This window comes from Punctularia strigosozonata (assembly GCF_000264995.1).
Source record: "Punctularia strigosozonata HHB-11173 SS5 unplaced genomic scaffold PUNSTscaffold_1, whole genome shotgun sequence".
Taxonomy (NCBI): Eukaryota; Fungi; Basidiomycota; class Agaricomycetes; order Corticiales; family Punctulariaceae; genus Punctularia; species Punctularia strigosozonata.
This window is the reverse complement of record NW_006767433.1, coordinates 4,429,163-4,454,216: the sequence shown is the minus strand read 5'-3', so window position 1 is coordinate 4,454,216 and position 25,054 is coordinate 4,429,163. Positions and strand designations below refer to the sequence as shown.

The following is a 25,054-nucleotide window of genomic DNA, read 5'->3' as shown; positions in this document are numbered from 1 at the left end:
GGTTCAAGGCTCCGTCTGACACGGATCGGGATGTTGCGACAGCATCCACAACGTACACGTGATCATCCCGCCTCATGGACGACGAACGACGGAGGAAACGTATGAGCCGGCACTTGGCATTCGCCATCTGAGCCTCGGACGAGAGGGTTCTCTCACGTTGTATCATGCATTCTCAGCTTGACTCTGAGCTGGACTTGCTTTGCGATGACGACGCTTCCGAACGTATAACCTTCGCATCCGCCCCGCTCATTACGCACGAGGCCATCCACGTCTTAGGCGAGGATATCTCCCGTTGTCTGTCATTATATGGATCAGCCTTGGACCCCTTGGTACAAGGTGAAGAGGACGGCTTTTCGAACGTCAAAAATCGCACCGCCCTTTTCTCGAATTCGAATGTGCCGTTTCATGCGCTTGTCTCCGGATTACCCGTAAGCGGGCTATCCTCATGGCTTGCGGGTATACGTGTCCTAAGAAGCGACTGTTGCAGACCTTTGGACGCGAGATGACGCTGGCGGCTTTGGTTGAGAATGCGCTCACGGTTGAGCCTCGCCAAGGTCAAAGAACCCGGAGTGTCCTTGCGTACGTTTCCCCGGAGAAGCCCCAATGCCCGAGCCCTCTGACCACGCCTTGTATAGACTCCGCGTGGAACCAAGTACGGGGCTTGCCATTGGTCCTTCTTCTCTTGCGTCCTTGTTCGGAAACGACGATGCTCGCACGCCTGATGGGAAGGCACCGACGGCCTCAATTCATGTATTGTATGTGACGATCGCAGCCTAGAAAGTCCGAGGTCTTAACTGTGTGCACAGGCCGGCTTCATTAACATACATGCAGAGGACGTACGCAAATCACCCGGACGTTGAAGTACGAGCACTGCAATTTCAAGCCCAAGATTTGACAGGGGAACGGCTCATGCGTTATTTCCGTCCTAATGGTTGCCATGGTGCGCTGCGGTCACTGAGCTCGAATGTTGCTGACCATGCTCCGTTAGGCGCGTTCTCACCTGCTGTACAATGTCTGAATGCCTTTCTATATTCACTGAAAGAATATGACTACGAGGCACTCGCTCTTACGATAGAAGCTCTTCCGTCAGAATCAGCGGAGTCCGCACAAATGCGCTGTCGTTTGGCTCTCCTGCGGGAGTGTACGGCGTCGTCATCGACAAAGCCTACACCTGAAGCTACAGTTTCAAATGGTTCTTTGACAATCGTCCAGTAGGCAGCTTCAGTTTTCCGTCAAGCGGGCTCTGACACACAACTGTGATAGCCTAGCTTCACCTTTCCTGGATACTGATAGCGTCATGGCACTTCTGGAACTCGTTGCCGTTGTATATATGAGTTGCGTCTCGATAACGCACAAAGTTCTAGGTGAACATCAGTGGATCCAGCCTATCGTATCTATTCTCATGGGAAATTCGCCCTAGTGCTCGAAAATATATATGCAGTATGTCTGGACGTTTTCGTTCAGATGTAATCGCTCACCACGATACCAGAGCGCAGATGGCGTCGATAATACCACATTCACGGAGACTGTCCAGAGTATCATGAGAGATTCAACTCGATACGGCACCAGTGTTTATATCGCGCAGGCTGAGCTACCAGCGGTACCAGCTCGGCTGATGCCGCATATTTCCGCTGTTTTCCTGCATAGGATCAGTTCCCCTTCTTGGTTCAAGTACCTTATGCAGCATGTGCCGGTGAACTCTCACGAAAGAGATGCCATATTTCGGAAGGTACGTCTTGCGGTCATCATTTGGTCTTGACGTTACGCTAACCTCGCTGAAGCTTATTGGCTTGACGGATCGAGAGGCGATCCTGTTAGCACCTACGGCGGCAATAGTAGGGAACGGGGATCTTGGGCAAGATGGCTCGACCACAAATGTCACCCGTCTTGGAATGGGCCATCTGGTTGTCCGGCCGAGAACCTCTTCCACTCCCATCGCCAACATTTATGCATCTCACGAGCGGCAAGCGATCGCGGCGTTTGCGGGGCTCTCCTCTCCTCCACTCACGGTCGACAGTGACTCGTTAGCGGATTCAAGCGCCGATTCTACTCCCCCCATATTAGCGCAGGAGAACCAGCGTCAACGATTCATTCCGGAGACACATGCCACAACCATATCTGTACAAATCGCCGATGAAAATCGTCTTGATGTTGACGGTCCTGTTCTTGTCCTGGGAACGTCTGGGCGGCGGGAAACGAGGTCATCTGCCAGTGAGGCCCCTCAGCCAGCTGATAGCAAGATATGGACAGCACAATACCGTTTCTTGCCACTCGTCAGCCTTCTTGACAAGGAGGAGTTGCGTAGAGGCACCAGTATACCCTGGAGTATCTTGGATGACCATCTCGCTTCTCTTCCATGCTCGCCTCTCCGGCCTGCTGAAGACGTTACGGCCTACATCAAAAGTGCGATCGATGAGGGTATTCTAGAAGCGGGAATCAGATCCGAGCCACCCGCCCTTCGTTGGGCCAAGTATGGGCATCTCGTGTTCATTTTGCAATTGCTGCATGCGGAAGGCGACTTTCATCCTAAGAGAGTCGACGTGGAAGCTCGTGGACGCAGCCTTTTCCCTGATACATGGGACTCCCGTATGACTCTTCGCCGCTTGATGGACGCTCGACGCGAAAGTGTCGTAGAATGGGACTTGTATGCGGGTCGTATGAGACTGGCGACGCCCATCGCAGGCACTGTCGATGGACAAGATACGCAAGCAGTTTCACGAGTCGATCTGGATGACCTGAAATCGACACCGACTCGAAAATCTTTGGGAACGGAATCCCCACGCATTAGCTCTCCACTTAACCCCACAGCACCGGCATTCAGGCTTGCGAACGATGCTAGAACCCCAGAACACACCGCCGGAATGGCTCAGGGTTTCCCTGGTTCAAGAATTAGTGCCGACTCAGAGCCTTATCTCACCTCCCTCACGACTCGAACACCGGAGAATGTTCGGAATGCGTCTGAGCCAAGGTATATCGCGCTCTATTCTCCCTTGATAGACTTCTTCAAGCTCAAACGCCTTGCCGGCGTTCGTCGAGTCACACTACGTCAACTTGCCGACCACTTGAACGGCCTTTCCAACCCACCGCATACCACCATGGGGCTCCTCAGATATATCTCTGGTGCCGTAAGCCTGTCGCTCATCGCGGTGAAGGGCCCTGACCATGACTCATACGTTGTTTTACACAACATGGGGCCCCTTATCTGGGTACTTCTTGGCCTGCGTGCTGAGGGCATCCGTCAACCTTCGCCGGAAAAGGTCATTGCGCGTGGGATTGAGTTGGCATTCCCTGGAACCATTGCTTTCCGGTATTTCGAATCATATCTGCAGGCTGCGATTCACATGGGCCTCGTTCGCCTCCACGACAAGAGATTAGAGCTCGTCGCCGATGAAGTTGACTCGGACGTGCTCGAGGATCTTGATCGAACAGACGCGCTCAGCATCGCCCTCGCAAAAACCGTCGATCCTGAGGCCGACGGTGACGAGGACGACCAGTCCGATACAACTCAGGTGTCGATTATTCGGACAGTGGACGTCGGAGAAGCGGCCACGATATCTTCCGTTGCGCGCGTGGTCCCTCCCGTAACCTTACATGGAAGCGAAGAGTCAGCAATATCGGAATGCACTTCACGCGGCCTTTCGCCGTTGGCTACGATGTTCGTGCCTTCTACCAAGGCTCACGATGGCGACGCTGTCCTCGCAGCCGGGAGTGAAACGAGTCCTGCACCACGAAAAGAGCAGCGCAGCTTCCAAACTGACGCGGAATCCGCATGGACCCGTTTTTCGCCGTTGGTTTACCTCTTGATCCAGAATGCCGCCGTTGGCAAACGGGTGACGCAAGTTCGCGACGTGCTGCGGCATCTCGCATTGAGGATACCTTCCTTCGACCCGACGCGGCGGGACGGGGCATATCTGACGGATGCTCGTCAGCTGTACTTAATTGACATACAGGAGGGTCAAACCTGCATGCAGGTTACGCTCCATCATGCTTGTCCCCTAGTATGGACCTTAATCAACTTCGGCAAGGAAGGACAGGAGCGACCGTCGGTGTCGGAATTGGCGCAACGCGGGAATGTTCGATTTGCTGGCACGGGTATGCCACTCATCGATGGAAATTACCTCCAGCGTTTCGGCCAGTCCGGTGTGGTTGAATGGGATGTGACGCTGGGTTGCGCCGGCCTCACAAACTCTATGCAAGATCTCCTGGCTGCGAACGCGGGTGCGGCAGTAGAATCAAGGGCGGTCTTACACGCGTTGCTATCGCAAGAACCAGTAGCGCAGACCATGACGACACCCACGCAAGCACCTGTTCCGCGAGCCTTGACACCCACCGAACAGGGGGTGAAGGACAAGTCCCCAGGGCGGCAAGAAGGGCTAGGCAATTGCAGCTGGTCACCATTACTTCCAGACCTGGGGATATTTCAACCCGTCGCTCGTCTTCTCGCTGAACATCATCCCAGACGAATCTCTCGGTCCATCATTGAAGCTTTCTTTGACCGTCTAGGTTCTCGCCCTTATCCCACAGGCAAGCTCAACAAATATTTATCGGATGCAGCAGCCGTACGGATTTTACGTATGTCGGACCCCAGCAAAGATGACTGGGTGGAAATCCTGCCGATCGAGAGATTTTGCCCCTTGATCCAGATCTTGCGCTTCGATGAACGCTTGCTCATCGGACTTGTTACGCGAAGACTGGTTGACGATTACGGGATACAGCTGAAGAAAGTGAGCGGGACGATCAAGACGTATGAATCTCATGGTCTCGTACGCACCGTATCTGATCACATATGCTTGACGTCGAGAGTGCGTCTTTAGATCGGACAGGCCTTCGAAGCATGGACGCTGAGTTGAACGCCCTTCTCCCCGTAGGCAAGCTAGGTTTCGCCATCGTTTGTATCTTGAACCCGATATCATTGTATTTGTGCCTCCGTCCACAACGTGTTTCATATCGACTGAAATATATTCCATGTAATGCAAAAATACACGAGATTATATACGCAGAATATACTAAATATGGAGCGGTGAGCGTCGTTGGGTCGGTCTATTATAGACATCATCCGGATTCGCATCCTATAAAAAGTCCACCGTATTACGCGACGCCAAGGGATACCGATGCATGCATGTGTGTGTGTGTGTGTCATGTGTCGTGAGATGGTCCATTTCATTGTGTTCTCTGATGCCTTACGCGTCATTGCTCTAGTGCTTTTCAACATCTGCAGAGTCCGACGATGTGCCTGCGGCGGGTTCCGCAACGGGTGCGACGGCAGCCTTGGCCTCCGCGTCGTCCGCTGGAGGACCAGGTTTGACCATCTTTTGCCGGGTGATCAAAAGCGCGGCGAGCATGGAGCAGGCAGCTATGAGGATCCGGTCAGCACGGTGTCCATGAAGCACCAACAGGAATGAAAGGACGTACTGAAAGGAACACCGATGACGAGCGCGACGCGGAGTGCGCGGGCGTACGCGATGATCGCGCCTTGCTTGTATTCACCGGGTAAAGTGCGCACGGCCTCGACGCTGCTCTCGACCAACTTCAGGATATCTGCGGGGGCGTTGGGTAGCGTCTTGGGGACTTCTTTACGAACCTGGCCAATGAGGCGTTAGCGATGAAACCCGTGGCCGGAGAGTGAACCGGACTGACCTCGTTGAGCATGACGGCAGACGCGGTGGAGATGGCGACGGAACGGCCGATGAAGGCAATGAAGGACACGAGTGAGATGCCCAGTCGGGTGTTGGTCGGTGAGTCGTGGTAGAGGACTGGGTGAGGCTATCGTCAGAACGGCGAGAATACGAAGAAGCGCGCCTTGCATACCTTGCGGAACCAACATGTTCTGCTGCATGCTCGCGCCGATGCCGAAAGCGGTAATGACCTGGAATCCGTAAACCTTCGACATGCTCGAGTCCACGTCCAGGGTGTACAGCAAGCCGCTACAAGAAGAGGTAAGGACGCGCCAAAGCCTTAGGGAAACGGTCAGCTCACTATCCGATCGCAGCGAAAGCCGGAGAGGCGACGAGCCAGGGCCAGAAGTGGCCCGTTTTCGAGATTAGCGTGCCGGCGAACGCAGCGGAGAATGTGGTGACGAGGGTGAATGGAAGCATCTCGATCGCGGATCGCGTGGCGGTAACGCCCTTCACGGCTTGAAGGTAGTACGGAAGGAACACGGAGGAGATCATCATGCCACCCTGCAGGATCAAAACATCAGAATCCCGTGTTGTTTATCTCGCAGATAGGAGACGTACCCAGATCATGAAGGCGTGACCCGAAGCGCCGATCATGCTTCGGTTGCGGAGCAAGAACAACGGGAGGACAGCACGCTCGCCGCGGTATCGGCACCAGAACAGCAGCGCGACGAAGAAGACGGCGGAAAGCGGGAAAAGGGTGCATACAACGGCGCTGTCCCAAGCGAAGGTGTTGCCGCCGGTGGTGAGCGGCACGAGGAAGCACACGGTAGCGCCCATGACCAAGAGACAGCCTAAGACGACACAAATGAGCACCACGCCCGGGGACAACGCCAACAAAAAGAGCTCACCGATGAAATCTACTTCCGGAATACGTCGCCAGCCGGATTTTCCGTCGGGAGACGGTGCAGCAGGCGCGTACGGAATAATGATAACGATGATGAACGCGGCTAGGCCACCAATAGGCAAGTTGATGTACTATTGATTTCGTGTCAGTGGTTGAGCGGGACCTTGTAAGAAGGGGGCTGCTCACGAAGCACCATCGCCATGTCGCGCTAGAGTCCGCGAAGGCACCACCGACCAAAGGACCGATGACTGAAGCGAGCGCAAAGACCATCGCAGCCATGCCCATGACACGAGGCCGTTGGTGCAGGGTCGTAATCTGGCGACCAAATTATATCTCAGCATCGGACTTGCGGCGAAGGAAAAATGAAACACTCACGTTGGCGATCGCGGCGAAGGTACCGGTGAATAGGCCCGCAGCGCCAACGCCTTGCAGCGTGCGGCCGAAGAGGAGAACGTCCATGTTGGGCGACGCGCCGGAAATGGCAGAGCCTGCCTCGAACAAGAAGATGGCGACGAGGATGACAGCCTTGGTGGGCGCGAACGCCAAGATTTTACCGAAAATCAGCATGAACGCGGCCTGGCCCCTGCATCGAAGAGATCAGTTTGTGTATTTGAATGCAACACAGTAGATGAACATACACAAAGTAGGCGGTGGTGATCCAGCCTATGTCATCGAGAGCGTTGAAATCGGAGACGATCTTGGGAGATGAAGTTGCTGAACCAAACGCGTCAGCAGCGATATGTGCAAGCAGCCGGAAGAGTACATACTGAGGATGAGCTGGTCTAGCGAAACCAGGAAGATACAGCCGAAGAGGGAGAGGCAGGCGATCACGAGCTTTGAGCCGTGGAGGAGGGTTTGGCTCTGGGGACCGGGCGCGGTCTCGGGTGCGTGTTTGGAAGCGTCATCATGATGCGACTGTGTTTCGGTGAGTGTACGTCCGTCGTCTTGAGTGGAGGGAGACATCGTTAAAGTCAACGGAGGGAGGAGGGTACGAGGAAGATGACGTCCGGGCCGTCGTGATTTATATTGTTACGGTGAGAGTATGGCCGGTCTGCCAACGCAATTCCACGGCGGGAACGGCTTGCGCGTCCAGGTCGGCTGCTAGCCGTGCACGCTCGGAAGGATTTGTGGGAGGCCCTGGAGAGGCTTCTTGCGGAGTCATGGATGCCCCGAATTTCCGAGACTGTTCGACGTGATTTGACCAAAGCGGAGATCGAGTTATGATCAGATCGCTCTGTTCCATTCAAGTCGCTGCCATTATCCTGCGTGCAATTGAGTGCGCGTCAGGCGGAGCAGACACTCATTGTGGGCGGCCGCCCGCGTAGGTTGGGCAACGAAAACCTCCCGGACGGGTAAGAGGCTTACGATCCGGAAGGAAGGCAAGGCTGGCGGACTGATGCCTTTCTTCCGAGCTTACGCTAGTGGCGGTGTTCCTTCCCACGAGGCATCTCAACCACCAATCCGTACTCCTCTCCTTAGTCAGCGAGGGCTCCAGTAAGATCGTCTGAGATACTGTAACTTTGCCGTTCAGGAGGTGGCGGTGTTGGATTTCAGCCGACTTTTGTGCTCGCGACTCGCGACCAGCGCCTACCGATGTCGTCTGCTCAGGGACGATGGAAGATAAACGCGCCCAGACGTGATTATCTGCTATCGTATCGACTGACTTGCCGAACGCTGAATGAATCACCGGACAGCTTGGACGCCCTGGAGGCGTACATCCAAACTCAAACCGCGCTCCTCCAGAGGACTCTCTCCGACATAGAATCCCTCAAGAACTTGCGTCGCGAAATCCAGTCATCCACCGGAACAGACGCGCTCGAGCTTGTCTCACAACGCGTACGCAGTGCAGCTCTCTTCATCTGCTGTGTTCCTGACTATATGCGCACAGGCTCATGATGACTCTATGCGCCTCAGCGCGCGCACCGACTGCATCGGAACCGTCCCTGAAGGCATCAGATGGGATGCGTTCAAGAATCGTGGTACGTCACTCGTTTCGCATCCCATCGTCGCGTCTCTCATGCAGCCTCGTAGACCTCGCCCCCGTCCGAGCAGTCGCGACCGCGCACGCGGAGGAAACGAATCGACTCAATAATCCCTCCGCTCCTCAATCCAGCCCGTCCTCCCTCCAACTTCTCGTCCGATCCTCCCGCACCGCCCTCCTCGATCCCGTCCTCTCCGGGCTGCACATCACCCCTCCCTCGTCCGACGAGGAAGAAGACCCGGCGGAAGCCGCCGAACGCCTGCGCAAGGAGATCGAGCGCCAGAAGATCCGCGAGCTGAAGCAGCGCCGGCTCTTCGGCGAGCATTCTGGAGGTGGCCTGCGCCCGCGTGGCCCGAGTGGGGTCTACGTCCGTCGCGACGTCGAGGATGAGAGCGGGGAAGTGGACATCGGGATCGACGCGAAGGACGGCGTTGATCCGACGGGGGGAAGCGCGCCTGATGGTGACGCCATGCAGGTTGACGAAACTACGCCTAGTGTCGGCACTGCGCGACAGCACGGGCGTACGGATACTGTTCCTCTTCAAGCGGTCACCGCACCCTCCGTCCCAGTGCCCGCGGCGCGTACTCGTAGACCGACCAAGAAGGCCGAGCCCCCGTCTTACCCGACGACATTCAAACGCGGGCAGCCCAAACCGCCATCGACGACCACGAAACAGAAGGTCAAGGTAGAATCAGACTCTGTCTTGGAAGATGCGGATACGGACGTGGACGGAGCACAGAAGGACCCCGAAAGCGAGGCGCAGACGAACTCGAAGGCAAAAGGTAAATTTAAGACCAACAACAAGACAGAAAAGCCGGGGAAACCAAAGCCCGAGACGTACAAGCAAGCTTGGAGTGTTGAAGAACAGCACGAGCTCGAACGCCTGCTCGAGGAAATCCCCGCTGGCGAGAAGAATAGGTACGACTGCCTCGTTTCTTTCGGACCGTCTGCTTTGCTGACGTCTTTCGTAGGTGGCAGAAAATTTCTCGAGCGATGAACGGCAGGCGAACTCCTCGACAGGTCGCCAGCCGCGTACAGAAATACTTCGAAAAGTTGAAGAAGTTCGGAATAGACGCTGACGGAGTTGGTCGCTAACAAGCTGAAGGCTGAGTGTTGCGATTACATCTTACATACAGTCCGCAAATCAACATAGTACAAATTGCGCATCAATCTTGCAACTGAGCCCACCCATACGACCCGTTCCATTCCCACGTCAACAAGCCCGCGTCTGCGGCCTTTTCGATATATTTCTTGAGCTTTCCATGGTAAGGCTTAGGACGCATCTTCGTCAATGCTAACCCGATGTCAGTGAAAGAAACACGCTCGCTTCTCTTGTCGGCGAGGAAGTTGACAAGAGGTTGGAATTCCGAAGGAACGGGAGGACGAGACGTAGAACCTCCGACAGTCTCTGAGATGTGCGCAGGTGTCGCTTTGCTGTCCATCGAAGGGCTGGACGAGATGGCGAGCACGGATTCGCTTATCACCCGCGACGTCGATGTCGAGGGTACTTTCGAAGGCGACGAACTGCAAGTGTCGATCAAGTCTCTATCGTCCTTCAACTGCGCCCAAGACTCTGCTCCTGAGCCACCCTGAGTAACGATTCCAGAGGCCACGGCCGCATCGAGATACTTCGCGAACCCCTTTTTCTTCTTGGAAAGTGTGCCTGGGTATGAGATTCTGATCCTTTGTTTCAACATCCTGTGGGTGGCCTTCTTCTCCGGTGAATGGGTAAGGATCTCTATGAGCGGCCTGAAATCATGTACCGTGTTCATGTCCGACGCCTCGGGCGTCGTTGATGATCCCTTCAGAAAACGGCTGTTCTGGGGAGCGGTGACTGTCCAGGAAACAGCGCCGGTGGGAGTGTGCAGAGAGGAAGTGGAGAGGGTTTCCTGCGGCTGCTGCAAAAAACCCGCGTCGCATTGGATAGACTCGGACGAAGTCAAGGAGCTCGGAGATGCTGACGCGGCGAAGGGGCTCATCGTTCGCGAATGACAGCTCTCCCAAGAGTTCCGTGATGAGCGAGAAATACTGTCGTCGTCGTCGTCGCGTTTCCAAGCATGCGATGTGCGGATGGAACTTTGTATCGCATTCGGAATGTTCGATGCAGAGGAAGATTCCGTCCTCGACGCGACAGGTCCGATCCGGGTGTTTAGCACCGGATCACGGACAGCTAGCATGGAATGCCCGCCGTCACGAGTGATGCGTAGACGAGACCTCACGTGCAGATAACCTGGCCCAAGCGGCGCAGTCTTCCTGGACACGCTGATCGCTTGATCGACCCCGTCCATCGTTCCGGTCGGGATCTCACGAACACTGAGCCCCGACGGAGCGAACAGCAGTGCTTCACCCGTTCTCAAGGAAACAATCTTCACGTCCAGTTTATCAGACAACTTGCTCCAGTGTTCGAGTAACAAAACATCCTTACCTTCGAGAACCACCCATCCCCATTGCTCGCTCCGGCCGCGACATGCTTCAGCAGATGCGTCAGCCACGTAGGTGACGAGAATCTGTGAGCGATGATGAAAGAACATAGGTCCAGGAATTTGCTGGGCACAACCGTAGGCTCTTGAGTCGATACCACCACACGCGTGGCCAGATGCCGTTGCTGCCGTATGACGGACAGGAGGGATTCCGTTAGGCGGGAAGATGATGCGTGTTCGGTTAGATACTGGCTCGTGGTTGTTTATTTTGAGCCTTTACGAGAATTAGGACAGCTCACTTTATGGGCCTCGTCGAGTACTGCAGAGTATGGACAGCAGTCAGTGACGGCGATAGAATATGTGGTGTTTGTATCTTACCAATAATCTTGCCGGAGGCTCGTACGTCTGCCTCGATGAAAAGTCCAAGGATCATGTCAAAGAACCCGCAGGCCGATGCAGCGTCCATAAATGGTGACGATAGGCTAAAAGCGCCAGAGTGCGTGAGGCTCGTCCTGTGCCATCGGCCCGTGAGTGATCCTTACTCGATAATGACTAATTTCCCCGGACCGAAGTGCGTGGAGATGCGGTTCGCGCCCGTTCCCCCCTCCAAGCACGCATCAAGCAGACTCAAACGCAAATTTAGCATGGCCTTCTGGCCAGGGTTGAATCTCTGCTCCTGCAAAGCACAACGAAAGTCGTTGTAGGAAAATTCGTCCATTGATCGGAGGTAAGCCATGACGAATTCCATATAGAGAGGCATTTCTATGCTTGAGGCCTCAGAACCCTCTCTCGAACCCTGAAGGGCAGACACAAAACTCACGCGTATCACCGTCTACCTTCATCATGCAAAGAAGGCGCTCCGCACTTATATCTTGTGCTGCGAAATGGAGCGGTTGAACGTCAACACCGGGTAGTCCTGCATAGACTTTCCTCATGGCCTTGAGCGAATTCGGCCTGGGAGTGTATTACCTCAGTAATGCATCGAACCCATCGGGATTGAGACTCACAAGACCAAAACGGTTACCCTGGGCGGTACAGCATTCTTGCCTCGATATGGATCCAATGACGCAAGGTATGCTGCCTCGCACGGTTGCACGACACCCCCGCCAGCAGCTGTGTCAAAGTGGAATCTGCGAAGATTTTTAGCTGATAGCGGGCAAAGACAGATATATCAAATATACACTAGTCCGCTTAGGGGTGCTGGTAAGGTTCCTACACGGTCATCTTTTATCAGGCAACTCTCGAGCAACACGCTAGTGCTGTGACTCTTCCCAGATCCCTAGCAAGACGGAAGTGTCAGTTGGGGCCCAAACTGTGATCGCGATATCGCAAGAGCTTACTTGTACACCGCACACCAGAGCACTGAATGGTGCATTCGAATTCACGAGCACCTCCGAGAATTGGATGGTCGGGGCAAAGCCTGTTGCTTCCTGAGCGAGCACACGCCCGTACAGTGCATGTTGCGGGAAGGTACTCTCTCCGGCAAGAGCAAGTGCTTCGCCAGTGAAAACTGGCGCGGTGATGGTAGCGTGATCGCGATGTCCGTCGCCGGAGTCAAGCTGGGAGCCATCGTCAAGGAGAGCGGAGTACCGACGCGAAAACGACATGTTGTGGTGGGTTCAGTTGAGGCAGGTCCAAATGATCCTACCTGATATAAGACGGGGCGGGATTGCGCAGAACAATATCTCGTCGCGCTGCCGTTGCGCGCCAGACACGAGGCATGAGAACTTTGAGCCGGTGACAGCATTCGCAGAATGCAGTCCCACCACGAGGCTGCGCGTTTCCTGCCCTGCACAAAAGTGAGCGGTCCTGCCCTTTACTTAGCTCTTCTATCTCGGGCACGTTGGGCTGAAGTAGCCCGCAGACCCTGCCTCGTGGTGCGCAAAGATCGTCGTATTTTCCTACACGCGTCTGCGCGTTGCACGGTGCATGGGTGGAAGTACTGTTTGAGGATCTCCTCGCCGGAAGAACCCCACAAGTCGTGCAGCTCCTCGACAGGCTATGCAAGCAAGGGCGGGACGGTGGAAACATACGGCAACGTGCCCCCCATAGAAGATATCCACAGACCTGGCCGAGACGGTACTACATCAGACTACATCTGAATCCCGTCGCGAAGATGTACGCACGGTAATAGAGTGTATCTGCAGGTGGTAAAAGTTCTCCGCAGTGGTCAAAGATGTCCGCGGGGAGCCCCGCCAGTGCATGGTAAAAGTTCCACCCCACTTCGCCGTGCTGCAGATACACTCTAATGAGGCATACTTAGTGTAGCTCCGCGCGGTGCAGTGCGCACGGTATGCACGCCGGTCAGAACTTGAGGGTGAACCAGAACGTGATGCTGCATAGTGGACGTAGAGCCACAACCCATCGACATCACCAGTACGCGCTCCACTCAACCGCCCCTGCGGCCTTCTGCAGCGATAGCTAAGATACAATCAAGCATCCAAGGACAATTCCTACACATCATCTTGCCTGGTGATTCGGTGAACGCGCGTTGCTTGTTGGATTTCCGGGCAATATTGTACCAAGATTCCGGATTGCAGATCAATAGCAGAAGACAGCTCAAGTGGCAAAAATATGGCCGAAGGCATCGGCGGTTCTGACGCTGAGCGAGATACTTGTATACACGTTCTACACGATGAGCCTCACATTGTATACTCAGGATAATACGAACTCCCAGAAACGTGCAGTTTCTTCCTGGATTACCGCGACATTCACGAGTGGCCAACACCGTGTCCTGGATAGCATACAGGCCTGTGACGAGTAAGATTGCATGTATGAGGTGTGCGTGAAAGCGTGTCATAGCGACATATATGGAAGTTGGCAGCGACAATGCCTCCGTCTCTCCAGAATCGACCCAGCAAGTCCAACGTTTACTTGCGTCCGGGGTTCTGCTGCGACTTGATCACCTTCTTGACAATTTTCGCCTCCTCGATGAGGAAAGCGCGGAGAATCCTGGAAGAGCAAATTTGCAAAGCATGGCAGGAGCGATATCACAGGAGAGATAAGAAGAAGGACGTCCGAGGGTCAGCGCTAAGTCATGCTACGACAAGAACAAGTTCACGAACCGCGACTTCACGCAGCTACCGCACCGTGATCCACCGTATGCTCGGTTGACGCTCTTCTGGCGCTTGGAAATGGTGGCGTATTGCCTGGGCCTGAGGGCGGGAATCTAGTACAACGTAGTCGTCAGTCGCGATCACAGCTTGTGATCAAAATGGGATGAACGCACTCCGGGCAGAGCAATGCCGCAGTCGCCGCACTTGGGCGCGGTAGCGAGCTTCTTGATGTGGTGGTAAACGAGCCTGCCGCCCGGGGTCTTCACAATGCGCCTTTTGTTGGAGGTGGTATTGTACGGGTTGCGCTTGCGGAGAGTGACGCGTTGGGCCATGGCGAAATCTGATGGAGACAAGACGAGCAAGGGTTCAGTACTAGTCTTCTTGAGCAGGTCGGGAATTCAGGGGGCGTCCAAAATCCTCCTCATACTCCTCAAGTACCCAGCGCGTCCAGAAACTGCCTTGCGGTGACCCTTCCAACCTCCGAAACTCGTCTCTGGCGGCCCGCGTACGGCCGCCTTGAGTACATCCAAAGAGAGTTTACTCACTAGTTGAAGAGCCTGCGGTAGAGATTGGTAAGTGTATCCTCCACTTCTGAGCAAACCGTTAATACCTTGGATCTGCTGAGGCCGTTACCGAAACGTGCCAGGAGTGTTGTCTATCCAATCTGAATGAGGAGAAGGGGGGTGGCTTGAGAAACTGCACAGCACCACGTGCGCGCTCGATGGACCGTGAGAAGTAGGAACTGCACTCAGTGACCTGCGCTCTCCTACAACCAGAGCCTCAGCATTACGACTGTCAGCCTGGGTTGTATGTAGCAAAAGTACTGGTATTTCGAGACGATGTCGCAGGCTCGCTTCGCAAATGTGATCTTCGTAGCCTGGCTCAATGCGCCGACTTCGCCTACGACGGTCTGCGACGTGTTATGTGTCATAACCTGTCTAGCTGCATAACGTGCTACTCATGGGATCAATACTCTATTGGATACAACACACTCCTAGGGGGCAATCAGAACAGTTACATATCCACATAGAGCTATGGCGCGATGAGCATGATACAATCACCTTCCCTTCTTATCAGGTGTGCGGCCTCCGCCTTGACGCAACACTCCCTGAAAGCTCTCTTCTGTTTGGCCATGAACGCGGGGAACTGCTTGTGCATCTCCTCCGCCACAGTACTGTTGTATGGCCGTAAGTTGCCTTTACTCTTCATCTGCTTGAGGATCACTATAAGAGGCCCGAATTCCTTGTATTCCTCGTAATCACCCTTGGCGTCGCCTGGTTGAAACACGGCGGAAGGATGCGGTTCGGAGCGGCTAGCTGCACCGTTAGAATCCGGTAGCTCCTGGTTTGCACCTTTCGAGTGGCGGTGGTCATGGATATGAGGTTTCAGCCTGACCCATGATCTCGAATCCGAGGTTTCACGAACGATCAAGCCCAGACTCTCCGCCTCGCCGAGATAGGAGTCGAGGGTACGCCCGATATGAGGGTTTTTACCTGACGTGATGAAGAGGATGCCGAGATGACTCAGTGAGACGCCCTGCTGTCCTTCCGATGTATACTTCCGCAATGTTTCCACCAAAAACTGGAAGGACTCGGGGATTCCAGATTTCGAGACCAGATTCTCGCTATAGCAAGATAGAGAGGAACAAAGTCGAACGGGCGCAGCTGCTCATCATGAATGATTGTGAGCTAAAACTGTAGATTCGTTTCACAGGAAAGGAAACATACCGGTGGTTTCTGTGCCCCTAATAGGCGTCACAGAAGCGGTAGTGTTGGGAGTTTCTGCCGTGTTCCCGAGCAGTGATTCGTTGACAGGTATATGTGATGGCTGAGGCGCAGACTGTGCGGGGACGAATCTTCCAGGGAGAGGGTCCGCGCTTGGTGCTTGATCGCGTTTGATCGATATCGCTGGTGGTTCTGATTTTTTATATACGGGGTTTACGGCAACGAATTTGTCAGGAACAGTGACCGCGGTCGGCATATGCTCGAGTTCGCTCGCCGGTGGGTCTGATCGTTGAGGTACAGATTGTGCAGAGACAAACCTCCCAGGGAGAGGGGCCACGGTTGGCAACTGCTTGTGTTCTATGGCTAGCGTGCCTTGTGGTAACATCACCCAGTCCTGGTCCACGACGACAGCTCCAGCATCTGCAGCCTCAGCCACGTATGCTTTCCAGGTTTGATTCCTCAGAACAGAAGGGAAGTATTTGCGGACTGCATACAAAACCTGCTCCGCTTTCGTTTTTGCATATCCGTTGTGCCGGTGAAAATCCAGGACGCTGATGATGGGAGCGAAGTCGGTAGGCCGAAGCCAGATACCATCTTCACCATCAAGACGATGAACATATTTGAGGGCCACGGCTTCTTCGAGGTATGCCGTGAGCCTTTGGCCAACATACGGACAGACCTTTAGGCCGTCCAGAAACACGACCACCGCAGACAGCGAAACACGGGCAGCACCCTTCGCTCGATTGTCGACGAGGAATCTGAGGAGATCCTGGAATCGCAGCTGTGGGTTCCCGTCGAACGATACCGGGCCCTCCTGAGATTGTTCCGCAGCCGCCGCCAATGGGTTTATCGACGATGGCGCAGGCTGGGAAGTGGAAGGTGCACCCGAGAGGGTTTGATAGAGCTGACCCGTGGAAGTTACACTGTTCGATACCGCCAATGGATCAGTATCACCTGGAGAGCTTGACGCGCCTACAGTCGTGATTGGGGGCCCACCACGAGGCTCATCTGAAGGGTGACTATGCGCAGAACACACCACAGCAGATTGGCCTATCCGGCGTTGTGAACTGCCATCATAGCCGCTGTCGGGCACCGTCGATGGACTATCGATTGCGACGCCACTCAGAGTGGTATCGCGCCTGGGCTCGGCGTCTCCTATGCTTTGTCGATGTGGATCAATAGTGCAAGGAGATGGTGACTCGGTGATTTCCTCGACAATGGCGGCGGGACGGCCTGTCACTTCTGCGTATGTAGGCAGTGGGAAATCTGTTGCTTGATGTTCAGGCCTGAAGGGTGTTGGATCAACGTTGGCATGAGAATCCGCAGAAAAATCTGGTACGGTGCAAGGGACTTCGTCGGAAATGGCATCTTCTTTCGTTCGTTCACGATCCCTGTCGTCGGATACAGTAGATGTACCACAATGGCTTGGTAGAGAAACTGAAGGACCTTTGCCATGAGCCGGGCCCATTGAGACCTCATCTCCTGCAGGCGATGCAGCCGTCGACAACTCCCTCGTAACCTTACTTGTCTTGGAAATACTGAGGGAGCTCGATCCAGCAATATGGATTGGTGAATTCCTGTCTTCCTGCCGCACTAGAGTGACTACGCCTTGCTCGGGAGCCAGTGGCGGTTCCTCCCGTGGTGCGAGTGGTGCGAGTGGATGTTCGATTCCTGACATCCGCCTGATTCCACTTATAGAGACTGGGTCCGCTATAGCAAGCAAAGAGTGTCCGCCGTCCCGCGTAACGCGCAAACGCGAACGGACCAGAAGATATCCTTGTCCAAGCGGCTGCAGGGTGCCCATGTTGATTCCTGTCCGCACAGTCGCCATGCGTGATTCGCCCCTGCCAGTGGCTCCCAGCCCCGAGGGTGCGAAGATCATCGCTTCGCCGGTTCTGAGGGAGACGACCTAACCAGGTCGTGAGCACTCATATAAAGCGTGCAGAAGAAAATGAAGTACTTTGGAAAATCGTTCATCGCTAAGTTTATTTGCAGCAGGTAAGTGATTAACGAGGTGTTTCATCCATACCGGACTTGAGAATCGATGGACAATGACGAAAGAGCAGAGGTCCAAGAACATGGAAGGTACGACGGTGGGTTCTTGAGTGGATATTACGACGCGAGTGGCATGGTGCCGCTGTTCTCGAACGACCAGGAGCAACGAGTCAGTGAGACGTGCGGAGGAGCCATTCTCGGTGAGGTACTACAGGGCGCTAAAAGCTATGAGTCCATTGGGGCGCGGCGAGCTTGCTGACAAGAGGGTGCGTTACCTTGTGCGCCTTGTTAAGAACTAGATAACATGAATGAACGGCAGGGTTTTACACTCTAAGTATATGATCGCACCGATCAGCTTCCCAGCCGCAGCTATGTCCGCTTCTATGAACAAGCCAAGGATGGTATCGAAGAAGCCACAAGCAGACGATGCATCCATGAAAGGAGAAGAGAGGCTTTAGGCAGGTCAGTGTGAAATCATGATATGAACAAAGAAAACATACTCGATGATCGTGAGTTGCCCAGCCTTGAACTGAGCGCTAACCCGGTTTTCGGCATTTCCCCCTTGCAGGCAGGAGTCAAGGAGGCTCAAGCGAAAATCGAGCATGGTTTCTTGTGTCCTGTCAAACTTTTGTGCCGCTAGCTGGTCCCGAAACTTGTCGTAATCGAAAGGATCCATTCCATGTAGAATGGACATGATGCATTCCATATAATGTGGCATGCCTGTTCATGAGTTTCAGCAAGGCAGTTCGCAGAATTACATGTGATCGGACGTACGTTGTTCTGTATCTACTCTCATCATGGCAAGAAGTCGTTCGCCACTGATGTCTTCGGGAGCAAAATGGAGAGGTTGGACGTCAACAGCAGCTAAACCCGCATATACGGCCCTCATGGTTCGTATAGCAGTGGGACTTGGACTTGGATGAGCGTCATTGCTCCCCGTGTGCGAGTAGAAATGCCTACAGAACAAGCACAGTGACTTTGGGAGGCGTAGCATTTCCGCCCCTAGTGCGGCTCAGCGATGCAAGATACGCCGCTTCACATGGCTGTTTTGACCCTCCTTTCGCTCCGTAATCAAAGTGGAAGCTTCGCGGACATCGTCAGAGCTAGGAAGAAAACATTATTGCGGTGCTCACACAATGCCGCTCAGCGGAGCTGGAAGCGTACCCAGGCGTGGGTCCTGTATCAAACAACTCTCCAACAAAACGGATGTGGTATGGCTTATGCCAGATCCCTACGCAGCATCATGTCAAAGCCCTCGCCTCCTTAGGCCACAGACCTGCGACTCGCCTGAACACCACATACAACCGCACTAAATGGTGCGTTACTGTTGATATAAAGCTTGGGAGAGATAACGGTCTTCGGGAGTCCATCCGCTTCCTGCGCGACAATACGTCCGTACAGCGCTCGCTGAGGGAAGACCCTCTCTCCTGCCACAGCGAGCGCATCTCCAGTGAAGATCGGAGCCATCCTCATTGAATTATCCGCGCTGGCATCTTCGGCAAGCAGAGTTGAGGTCGAGCTCTCGAGCAGCAAGTACTCGGGATCCAGCATGTCATCCTCCACATCGTCGCGCATATCTTGGAGTTACTGTGAATTATGCTATGTGCTGGAACAACGCTATTGTTGCTGGTTCGCTGACACAATGCTGTCCGTCCTACGCGGGATCTGGAGCACCACGAGCGCCTGTGTGTTTAGGGAAAAGAAGCTTCCATATCCCCGTGAGCATCGGAGCCAGCGAGCCAACTTTAATGGTATATGCATTTCCTGTTGGGATGTAGCGCTGGGGACCGGTGTACTCGACCCATTGCATGCGACATTCGAGTTGCCTGCACTGAGGTAGCAACAGACTGAAAGGTGCGACGTGGGAACTTGGTGAACATAAACGACTTCAATTCCACCGAAAGCAAAGCTATTGCTTGGATAATTCAAAGACAGCATATTCATCCAGTATTGATGGACCCTTCATCATGTACTGGATATAACCTTATTTCACTATGTTTGATCTTGTTCATAGAGCACGTTTGCCCCGAAGTTCTTGATTCGCTGGGGACAGGGGGCCGAACCCCATTTACTACGTATACGTTTAGACCGCATCCTCATTCAATTCGGAAGCAACGGTGTAGACTCGCGGGCGGACTTTGAGAGGACCCCATGGCTGTGGCTTAACCACGATTGCATTGTAGCAATCACACATGCTCGTCCGAGGAAGATCCAGTTGCCGCAGCGAACGAGATACGCGCCATTATAGCACCGGGACACCGCCCCCCTGATGATGATCTAATCCAGATTCGATGGCGTCTCTTCATCAACACTAAGAGCGAAGAACGGAAGGGAAAGATACAGCGAATCATGACAGCAATACTGGGTTTGGGTTGGTCTTTAACAGCAATCGACATCATGTGCGGGTAGTCGCGCAAGTTGGATTATGATGGAAGCCAGAGGTAGATTTGACGGACAGTAGGGCGCCTGCGACTCGATCATGAGGCAGAAATCTGGCACATTCAGACCGGCAGGATCAAGGCAAGCGTTTCGATGTAATGGTCACGACCACACCGGGACGCTACAAACCCATGGAGTTGAGTACGTCACACGTACCGATTACTCCGAGGTATAAATCAAGGGTGTCATCTGCTGCAGTCGATTCGGTTTTGGTCGGCGCTGGGATGATGGATTGCAGCCTGGGTGCATACGCATGCGGGCATGATACAGAACATGAACAAGACAGATACTCCTCTTCCCGGAGCACGGACAGCATCTACTCCACGACAACGGTTTGGAGACCCTATTGCAGACAAGGGTCAATATTGTGCACAGGGGCAGGGCCATACTGGCTGACCTTGTAGGAGACCACCGGAACGTGTGTTGCGTAAGTGAAGAGCTTCTCCTTGGCACCTTCGTCGTCATTTCGCTTCCCTATATCCCGCAATGAGCGATAGTAGTAAGCGTGCATATTCCATTCCACTGACGCTCAAGCTTGACACGGATCCGGTGAGGCACGCTCTTGATGCCCTGCGCCCAAAGCGCCTGGTTGAGCTTGGGGTCAAGACGGACATCGGAAGTGCCCATGGTCTTCTGCGCGAACTCGACGACGGACTTCACGGCATGAGGGGCGCGCTTCTTGAATGAGCGGCCATGAACGCGTTTGTGGAGGTGGATGGTGTATTCGCGGGTAACGACGTCCTGGAGGGCGGAGCGGGTCTTGCCGCCAGTCTTCTTACCGCTTTTTGTTGCCGCTGGCGCCTACAACATCATTAGGACAAGATCAAAAGGGTGCCATGGCGGACAGCGCTGCGTACCATTGCTTGAGGTCGATGGAGTCGATGAGCCCGAAAGCGTAGACGGAGGGGAGAGGGCTTGGGAAGGTATGACTAATACTGTACAGACCAGGCTCGAATTACGAAGGCCGGAGTTTTTCCCTGCCGCAGTGTGCCGAAGTTTTTGGCAGTCGTGGGAAGCTGAGCTCGACTTGCTGTCCGCGGATTGTTGGCCAAATCAGGCCATTGATCGCCGGTTTTGGCGTCGTTTGTTCGACTTCGTTGGCAACCAATTACGTCCGCCAACGCTCGGAAACAGACGCAAGCCATAGTTCTCCTTTGGGCACAATGCACAGACTTCAGCGGGAGCTCCCTTTGTTGGCTGGGAGCGCAACATGTGGCGGCGAAGTTCGTGCTGGATATGGAGCGCGGCCCACCCACGTCCACTGAAAGGAACAACCGAATCGAACGTGAATGCATCAGAGAAGTGCAGGCCAAGACCGGCTCCCCAAATCCCAGGCCCCAAACGGGCTAGAGCTCCCCCGCACGCGTTTTATAAAAGACCGGTCCCGCTGTCCAACCGCCCACGCAACTCCTCCTCGAGTTTTGCCTTCGTTCGCAGCCCCTTCGCACCTTCGGTCTTTACGCCGCCGTATCTAAATCCATATATTCGACATGCGCTGCTCCACCGTCCTTGTCGCCCTCGCTGCTGCTGCCGTTGCTTCCGCGACGACGCTCCACTCCTTCGCGGCCCGTCAGAGCATTCCGAGTGAGTTGCCATCCATAACCGCGTCGGACAGCGCGCTGACCTCTCTGCAACACAGACTGCGCGGTCCCGTGCTTGACCTCCGCGCCCATGGGCAGCTGCAGCCAGACGGACGACACCTGCCTCTGCCACAACAGCGACTTTATCAACGGCGCGACCAGCTGCATCGAGAGCTCGTGCTCTGGCGATGACCTCAAGAACGCCGAAGCTGCCGCTCAGGCCCTCTGCGCCGCCGTCGGTGTTACTCTGACCGCGACCCCTACCGCGTCCAGTTCCTCCGGTGCTTCCACCGCTACCTCCCCCGCGAGCTCTGTGACCACGGCATCCGGTAGCAGCACCGCATCTTTGACTTCTGGCAGTCCCTCGTAAGCATACCAACGAACTCGACAGACGAGCGTATCTTGAATATATATTCGCAGGTCGACCTCCACCAGCGGCGCGTCTGCCAACGGCATTCCTGCACTTGCAGGTCTTGCTGCCTTGGGTTTGGCTGCCCTTGCCCTCTAATCGGGTTGACCATCACCCTCCTCCCAAAATATTGGTCCATTATCTGGAGGGACGGGTGCGCTTGCGCATATACGCTTGCCTTAGTTGAACTACACATTTCGATCGCACGCATTGCTCTCCGTATATTGCTATCTATATATTTTATCGTCTACACGTGTAGCTTGGCCATCGGTGTTCGTTGTCCAATTGTATCAAACCGACTCCTCCACACCTTGGCCGCGAGCGTAAGCGCCAGGCGCGGTTCCGCAAGGATCTATGGCATAGGATGTGGTATTTCCACCGAGGTCCCCCAACCAATGCCCTTCTCGACATGAGATGCTGCCTGGAAACCGCTTGGCTGTGAATTCCGCTTCCGTCCGCATTCGTCTACCCAATTTTGTGAGGGGGACCAGCTTCATGGCAGAAAACCGACCCCGAGTAGCCCGCGGCCGACGTTCACGGACGCGCCCCAATGGAGATCCCGGCACATCAGTGCGGAGAGGTGTCGGTGGCGACTACATAGCACTGTCGCAAGTGTGGGCTTACGATCCGATCCCCCTGCACAACAAAAAAGTACTCCAGCTGCGTACGCGTACAAGACAACCGAAGACAATGGAACATTCCGCGCGTGGGAACATTGTGCCTCATAATTGGGCGCAGCGCCCGGCGCGCAGCTCACGCACCGCTTTCACCTGCTACTACGCTCAAGTACTCCGTGCCGGACACGTACGATCCTCACCTTGCATTCGATCGCAACCTGTAGACATATAATCACTGCAACGACCCACACCTCTGTATCATCCACGCTCTCCTCTTCGCCGACAATGAACTCTGGAAGAGCACCTCCGCCGCAAGGTACGTCATAGTTCGTGCCGCTCAGGACATGCTATTCAACGATGGTCAGGCCCACCTCCGAGCTATGCGTTTGTCGGACGAGTGTACAAACGCAGTCTGAGGCCTGTGGTGCTTTTCAGTGAGTAACGAGCACCAGTCTCCCCGGAGCATAGCTGAGATTCGTCTGTGACTCCCAGCTACATTCATCGATGGTCTGTGGTCGCTACTATGGTGAGTTAATCCCCCATTTTATTTTAGTTTTGCTGTATCACTCATGCGCGTTATCTCAGGGCTGTGCGTACCGCCTTCTATGCTCGAAGTCAATTGTCTCACATCCGACGTTCGATGACAGATCAGCGCTTTCAGAGTGATCAACTTCGACAAGCAACGTGAGTTTCATCAGAGCAAATCCGAGCTTGCAGACCGCTCAAGCTTGAAATCCAGATCTTCCGAAACTCACCAACTTCTCCATTGCGCTGGGCGCGATCTACATGGCCTCGGCGCTCATTGAGGGCCTCGGACTCACCGCTGCTACTACTGTTAGTCTTTGCCGCGAAATATGTAACAACCGGGCTGATCCATGATTGCGCACAGCAACGCCTTGCGCTTATTCGTATGTACGCCTTCGCGTCCTTCTTCTCCGCGCTCTGTGTCATCGCTGCGGGATTCATCCGTGTGGTTACCCATTTCACCATGAAGGTGCTGCAACTTCCTGCCCTTCTGGATGCTCAGATGGCTAACTGGCTGGAATAGCACGATCTCATCTCCACATGCGCGACACTTATCCAGGGGGATACCGTCTTCGAGTCATGGGGATTCTGGGGCGGCGTCTCCTCACATCAGGTGAAACCCGACGAAGCGAACCAACGTACGTTGTGCATATAGACGGACATGATAGTGACTGATCGCCGACGCTTTCCTCCGTTGTTTCCTATTACAGTCTGCCAGAATGCATGGGATCATGATTCCTGGTCCGAGATCGTATCTCTTCTCATTGAAATCAGTACGTTACTTGCTCGCTTTCGGAGCGCATCTGCTAACATGTAGGCGACGCAGTCCTTGGCCTCCTCTTCAGTAGCATCGCCTTCGCCTACTACCATCAAGCCCTCGACCCAACTTCCGTTGCCAACTTCTCTCGCGCACCCTCAAACCAAGTTCGCATGGACGCGTACCCGACCAACAATTACTCCATGCCTTACCTCGGCTATAACCGAGGACACCCGGGTCCGTTCGCACCGCCGGCCGGCCCCCCTCCCGGCGCTGGAGTGTATGCGCCTCCGGCTGGTCCACCGCCAGGCAAAGGTTACAGTGCTAGTGAACTACCCGCGTACGAGGGCGGTTCCAGCGATGGGCACGACGATAAGAAAGAGAATCCCTTTGAGGACTTCGAGGAGGCGCCGTTGACGGCGAGGCCGAGCGATCATGAGCGGGATGTGACGAGTCCCAGAACAGGTTATCGTGTCTGAGATGGAGGTTATAGATATCGATGAGAGCGATATTTTGGTGTGGAATGTGTAGGATAAGGACGGACAATGGACTACGTTACTTCGTTATATTGTTACCACTTTCACGCATGTTCACCGTGTTTGCCCTGAATGACAAAGCATTGTCCTTCACGCGGTTCTTAGTGACGCATGATACTCGATGTATACATTGCAGACTGTATGGACATCGTTCTCTTTCGAGCTCCTATGCTACGGATTCGGTAGACATAGTATACGAAGTCACTTCAGCAAAGTAACACCCTACGCGCAGGCGCAGAAATGTGAGTGTGCGTCGTGTTGCAATGGATAACATGACGTACCACGGCCGCACATAGAGCATTGACGGCCTCGCGAGACGCGGGCGCGTCCGAAGCATCGCAACTGTTGGTGATGCAGGACTCCACACTGACGATGAAATCTGGGTTCCTGCACAGGCATGCATCGTCGGCAACGCTGCAATCACCCAAAGGCGCATTCGTCAGACAAGGAAACGCACAATCTGTACAGGTAGAATGTCAACCATGAACCGCCG

The 25,054-nt window shown here is 54.5% G+C and overlaps 9 protein-coding genes across 9 annotated transcripts; 4 read left to right on the top strand and 5 right to left on the bottom strand.

The window, feature by feature from the left end:
• Positions 1–164: 164 nt before the first annotated feature.
• PUNSTDRAFT_130303 (uncharacterized protein) lies at positions 165–4,814 on the top strand (the record flags this gene model as incomplete). The annotated part of the gene is made up of 9 exons (XM_007379533.1): positions 165–428; positions 488–579; positions 636–755; positions 807–940; positions 989–1,211; positions 1,264–1,364; positions 1,421–1,440; positions 1,490–1,729; positions 1,782–4,814. 9 exons carry the CDS (start codon positions 165–167, stop codon positions 4,812–4,814), a joined length of 4,227 nt encoding a protein of 1,408 aa, XP_007379595.1.
• Positions 4,815–5,019: 205 nt separating this feature from the next.
• On the bottom strand, positions 5,020–7,485 carry PUNSTDRAFT_124118 (MFS general substrate transporter; the record flags this gene model as incomplete). The annotated part of the gene is made up of 11 exons (XM_007379532.1): positions 5,020–5,353; positions 5,413–5,581; positions 5,638–5,753; positions 5,809–5,924; positions 5,977–6,179; positions 6,237–6,469; positions 6,527–6,653; positions 6,709–6,837; positions 6,898–7,105; positions 7,161–7,236; positions 7,290–7,485. The coding sequence occupies 11 exons, from the start codon at positions 7,483–7,485 to the stop codon at positions 5,196–5,198; spliced, it is 1,731 nt and encodes a 576-aa protein (XP_007379594.1). The 3' UTR covers positions 5,020–5,195.
• A 650-nt stretch (positions 7,486–8,135) lies between these two features.
• Positions 8,136–9,598, top strand: PUNSTDRAFT_130301 (uncharacterized protein; the record flags this gene model as incomplete). Its single annotated transcript, XM_007379531.1, has 5 exons — positions 8,136–8,158; positions 8,217–8,358; positions 8,411–8,501; positions 8,554–9,421; positions 9,475–9,598. The coding sequence occupies 5 exons, from the start codon at positions 8,136–8,138 to the stop codon at positions 9,596–9,598; spliced, it is 1,248 nt and encodes a 415-aa protein (XP_007379593.1).
• Positions 9,599–9,669: 71 nt separating this feature from the next.
• Positions 9,670–12,530, bottom strand: PUNSTDRAFT_140908 (uncharacterized protein; the record flags this gene model as incomplete). The annotated part of the gene is made up of 9 exons (XM_007379530.1): positions 9,670–10,869; positions 10,929–11,171; positions 11,223–11,242; positions 11,302–11,405; positions 11,466–11,685; positions 11,744–11,877; positions 11,931–12,053; positions 12,105–12,202; positions 12,264–12,530. 9 exons carry the CDS (start codon positions 12,528–12,530, stop codon positions 9,670–9,672), a joined length of 2,409 nt encoding a protein of 802 aa, XP_007379592.1.
• A 966-nt stretch (positions 12,531–13,496) lies between these two features.
• PUNSTDRAFT_96698 (60s ribosomal protein l34-b) lies at positions 13,497–14,600 on the bottom strand. Its single transcript, XM_007379529.1, has 5 exons — positions 14,590–14,600; positions 14,525–14,536; positions 14,153–14,319; positions 13,989–14,092; positions 13,497–13,875 (listed from the first exon to the last, which is right to left on the bottom strand). The coding sequence occupies exons 3-5, from the start codon at positions 14,309–14,311 to the stop codon at positions 13,794–13,796; spliced, it is 345 nt and encodes a 114-aa protein (XP_007379591.1). The 5' UTR covers positions 14,312–14,319; positions 14,525–14,536; positions 14,590–14,600; the 3' UTR covers positions 13,497–13,793.
• A 411-nt stretch (positions 14,601–15,011) lies between these two features.
• PUNSTDRAFT_130298 (uncharacterized protein) lies at positions 15,012–19,273 on the bottom strand (the record flags this gene model as incomplete). Its single annotated transcript, XM_007379528.1, has 12 exons — positions 15,012–15,643; positions 15,707–16,626; positions 16,680–16,753; positions 17,469–17,612; positions 17,664–17,906; positions 17,974–17,993; positions 18,047–18,150; positions 18,199–18,418; positions 18,473–18,606; positions 18,659–18,781; positions 18,832–18,929; positions 19,001–19,273. The coding sequence occupies 12 exons, from the start codon at positions 19,271–19,273 to the stop codon at positions 15,012–15,014; spliced, it is 2,985 nt and encodes a 994-aa protein (XP_007379590.1).
• Positions 19,274–20,301: 1,028 nt separating this feature from the next.
• Positions 20,302–20,997, bottom strand: PUNSTDRAFT_140905 (uncharacterized protein; the record flags this gene model as incomplete). The annotated part of the gene is made up of 4 exons (XM_007379527.1): positions 20,302–20,480; positions 20,535–20,611; positions 20,665–20,938; positions 20,983–20,997. 4 exons carry the CDS (start codon positions 20,995–20,997, stop codon positions 20,454–20,456), a joined length of 393 nt encoding a protein of 130 aa, XP_007379589.1. The 3' UTR covers positions 20,302–20,453.
• A 556-nt stretch (positions 20,998–21,553) lies between these two features.
• Positions 21,554–22,756, top strand: PUNSTDRAFT_118091 (uncharacterized protein). Its single transcript, XM_007379526.1, has 3 exons — positions 21,554–21,721; positions 21,777–22,083; positions 22,138–22,756. Exons 1-3 carry the CDS (start codon positions 21,628–21,630, stop codon positions 22,223–22,225), a joined length of 489 nt encoding a protein of 162 aa, XP_007379588.1. The 5' UTR covers positions 21,554–21,627; the 3' UTR covers positions 22,226–22,756.
• Positions 22,757–22,895: 139 nt separating this feature from the next.
• Positions 22,896–24,646, top strand: PUNSTDRAFT_49374 (uncharacterized protein). The gene is made up of 10 exons (XM_007379525.1): positions 22,896–23,059; positions 23,109–23,177; positions 23,236–23,269; positions 23,300–23,303; positions 23,391–23,427; positions 23,483–23,577; positions 23,633–23,737; positions 23,792–23,906; positions 23,979–24,041; positions 24,095–24,646. The coding sequence occupies exons 1-10, from the start codon at positions 23,029–23,031 to the stop codon at positions 24,502–24,504; spliced, it is 963 nt and encodes a 320-aa protein (XP_007379587.1). The 5' UTR covers positions 22,896–23,028; the 3' UTR covers positions 24,505–24,646.
• The last annotated feature ends 408 nt before the right edge of the window (positions 24,647–25,054 follow it).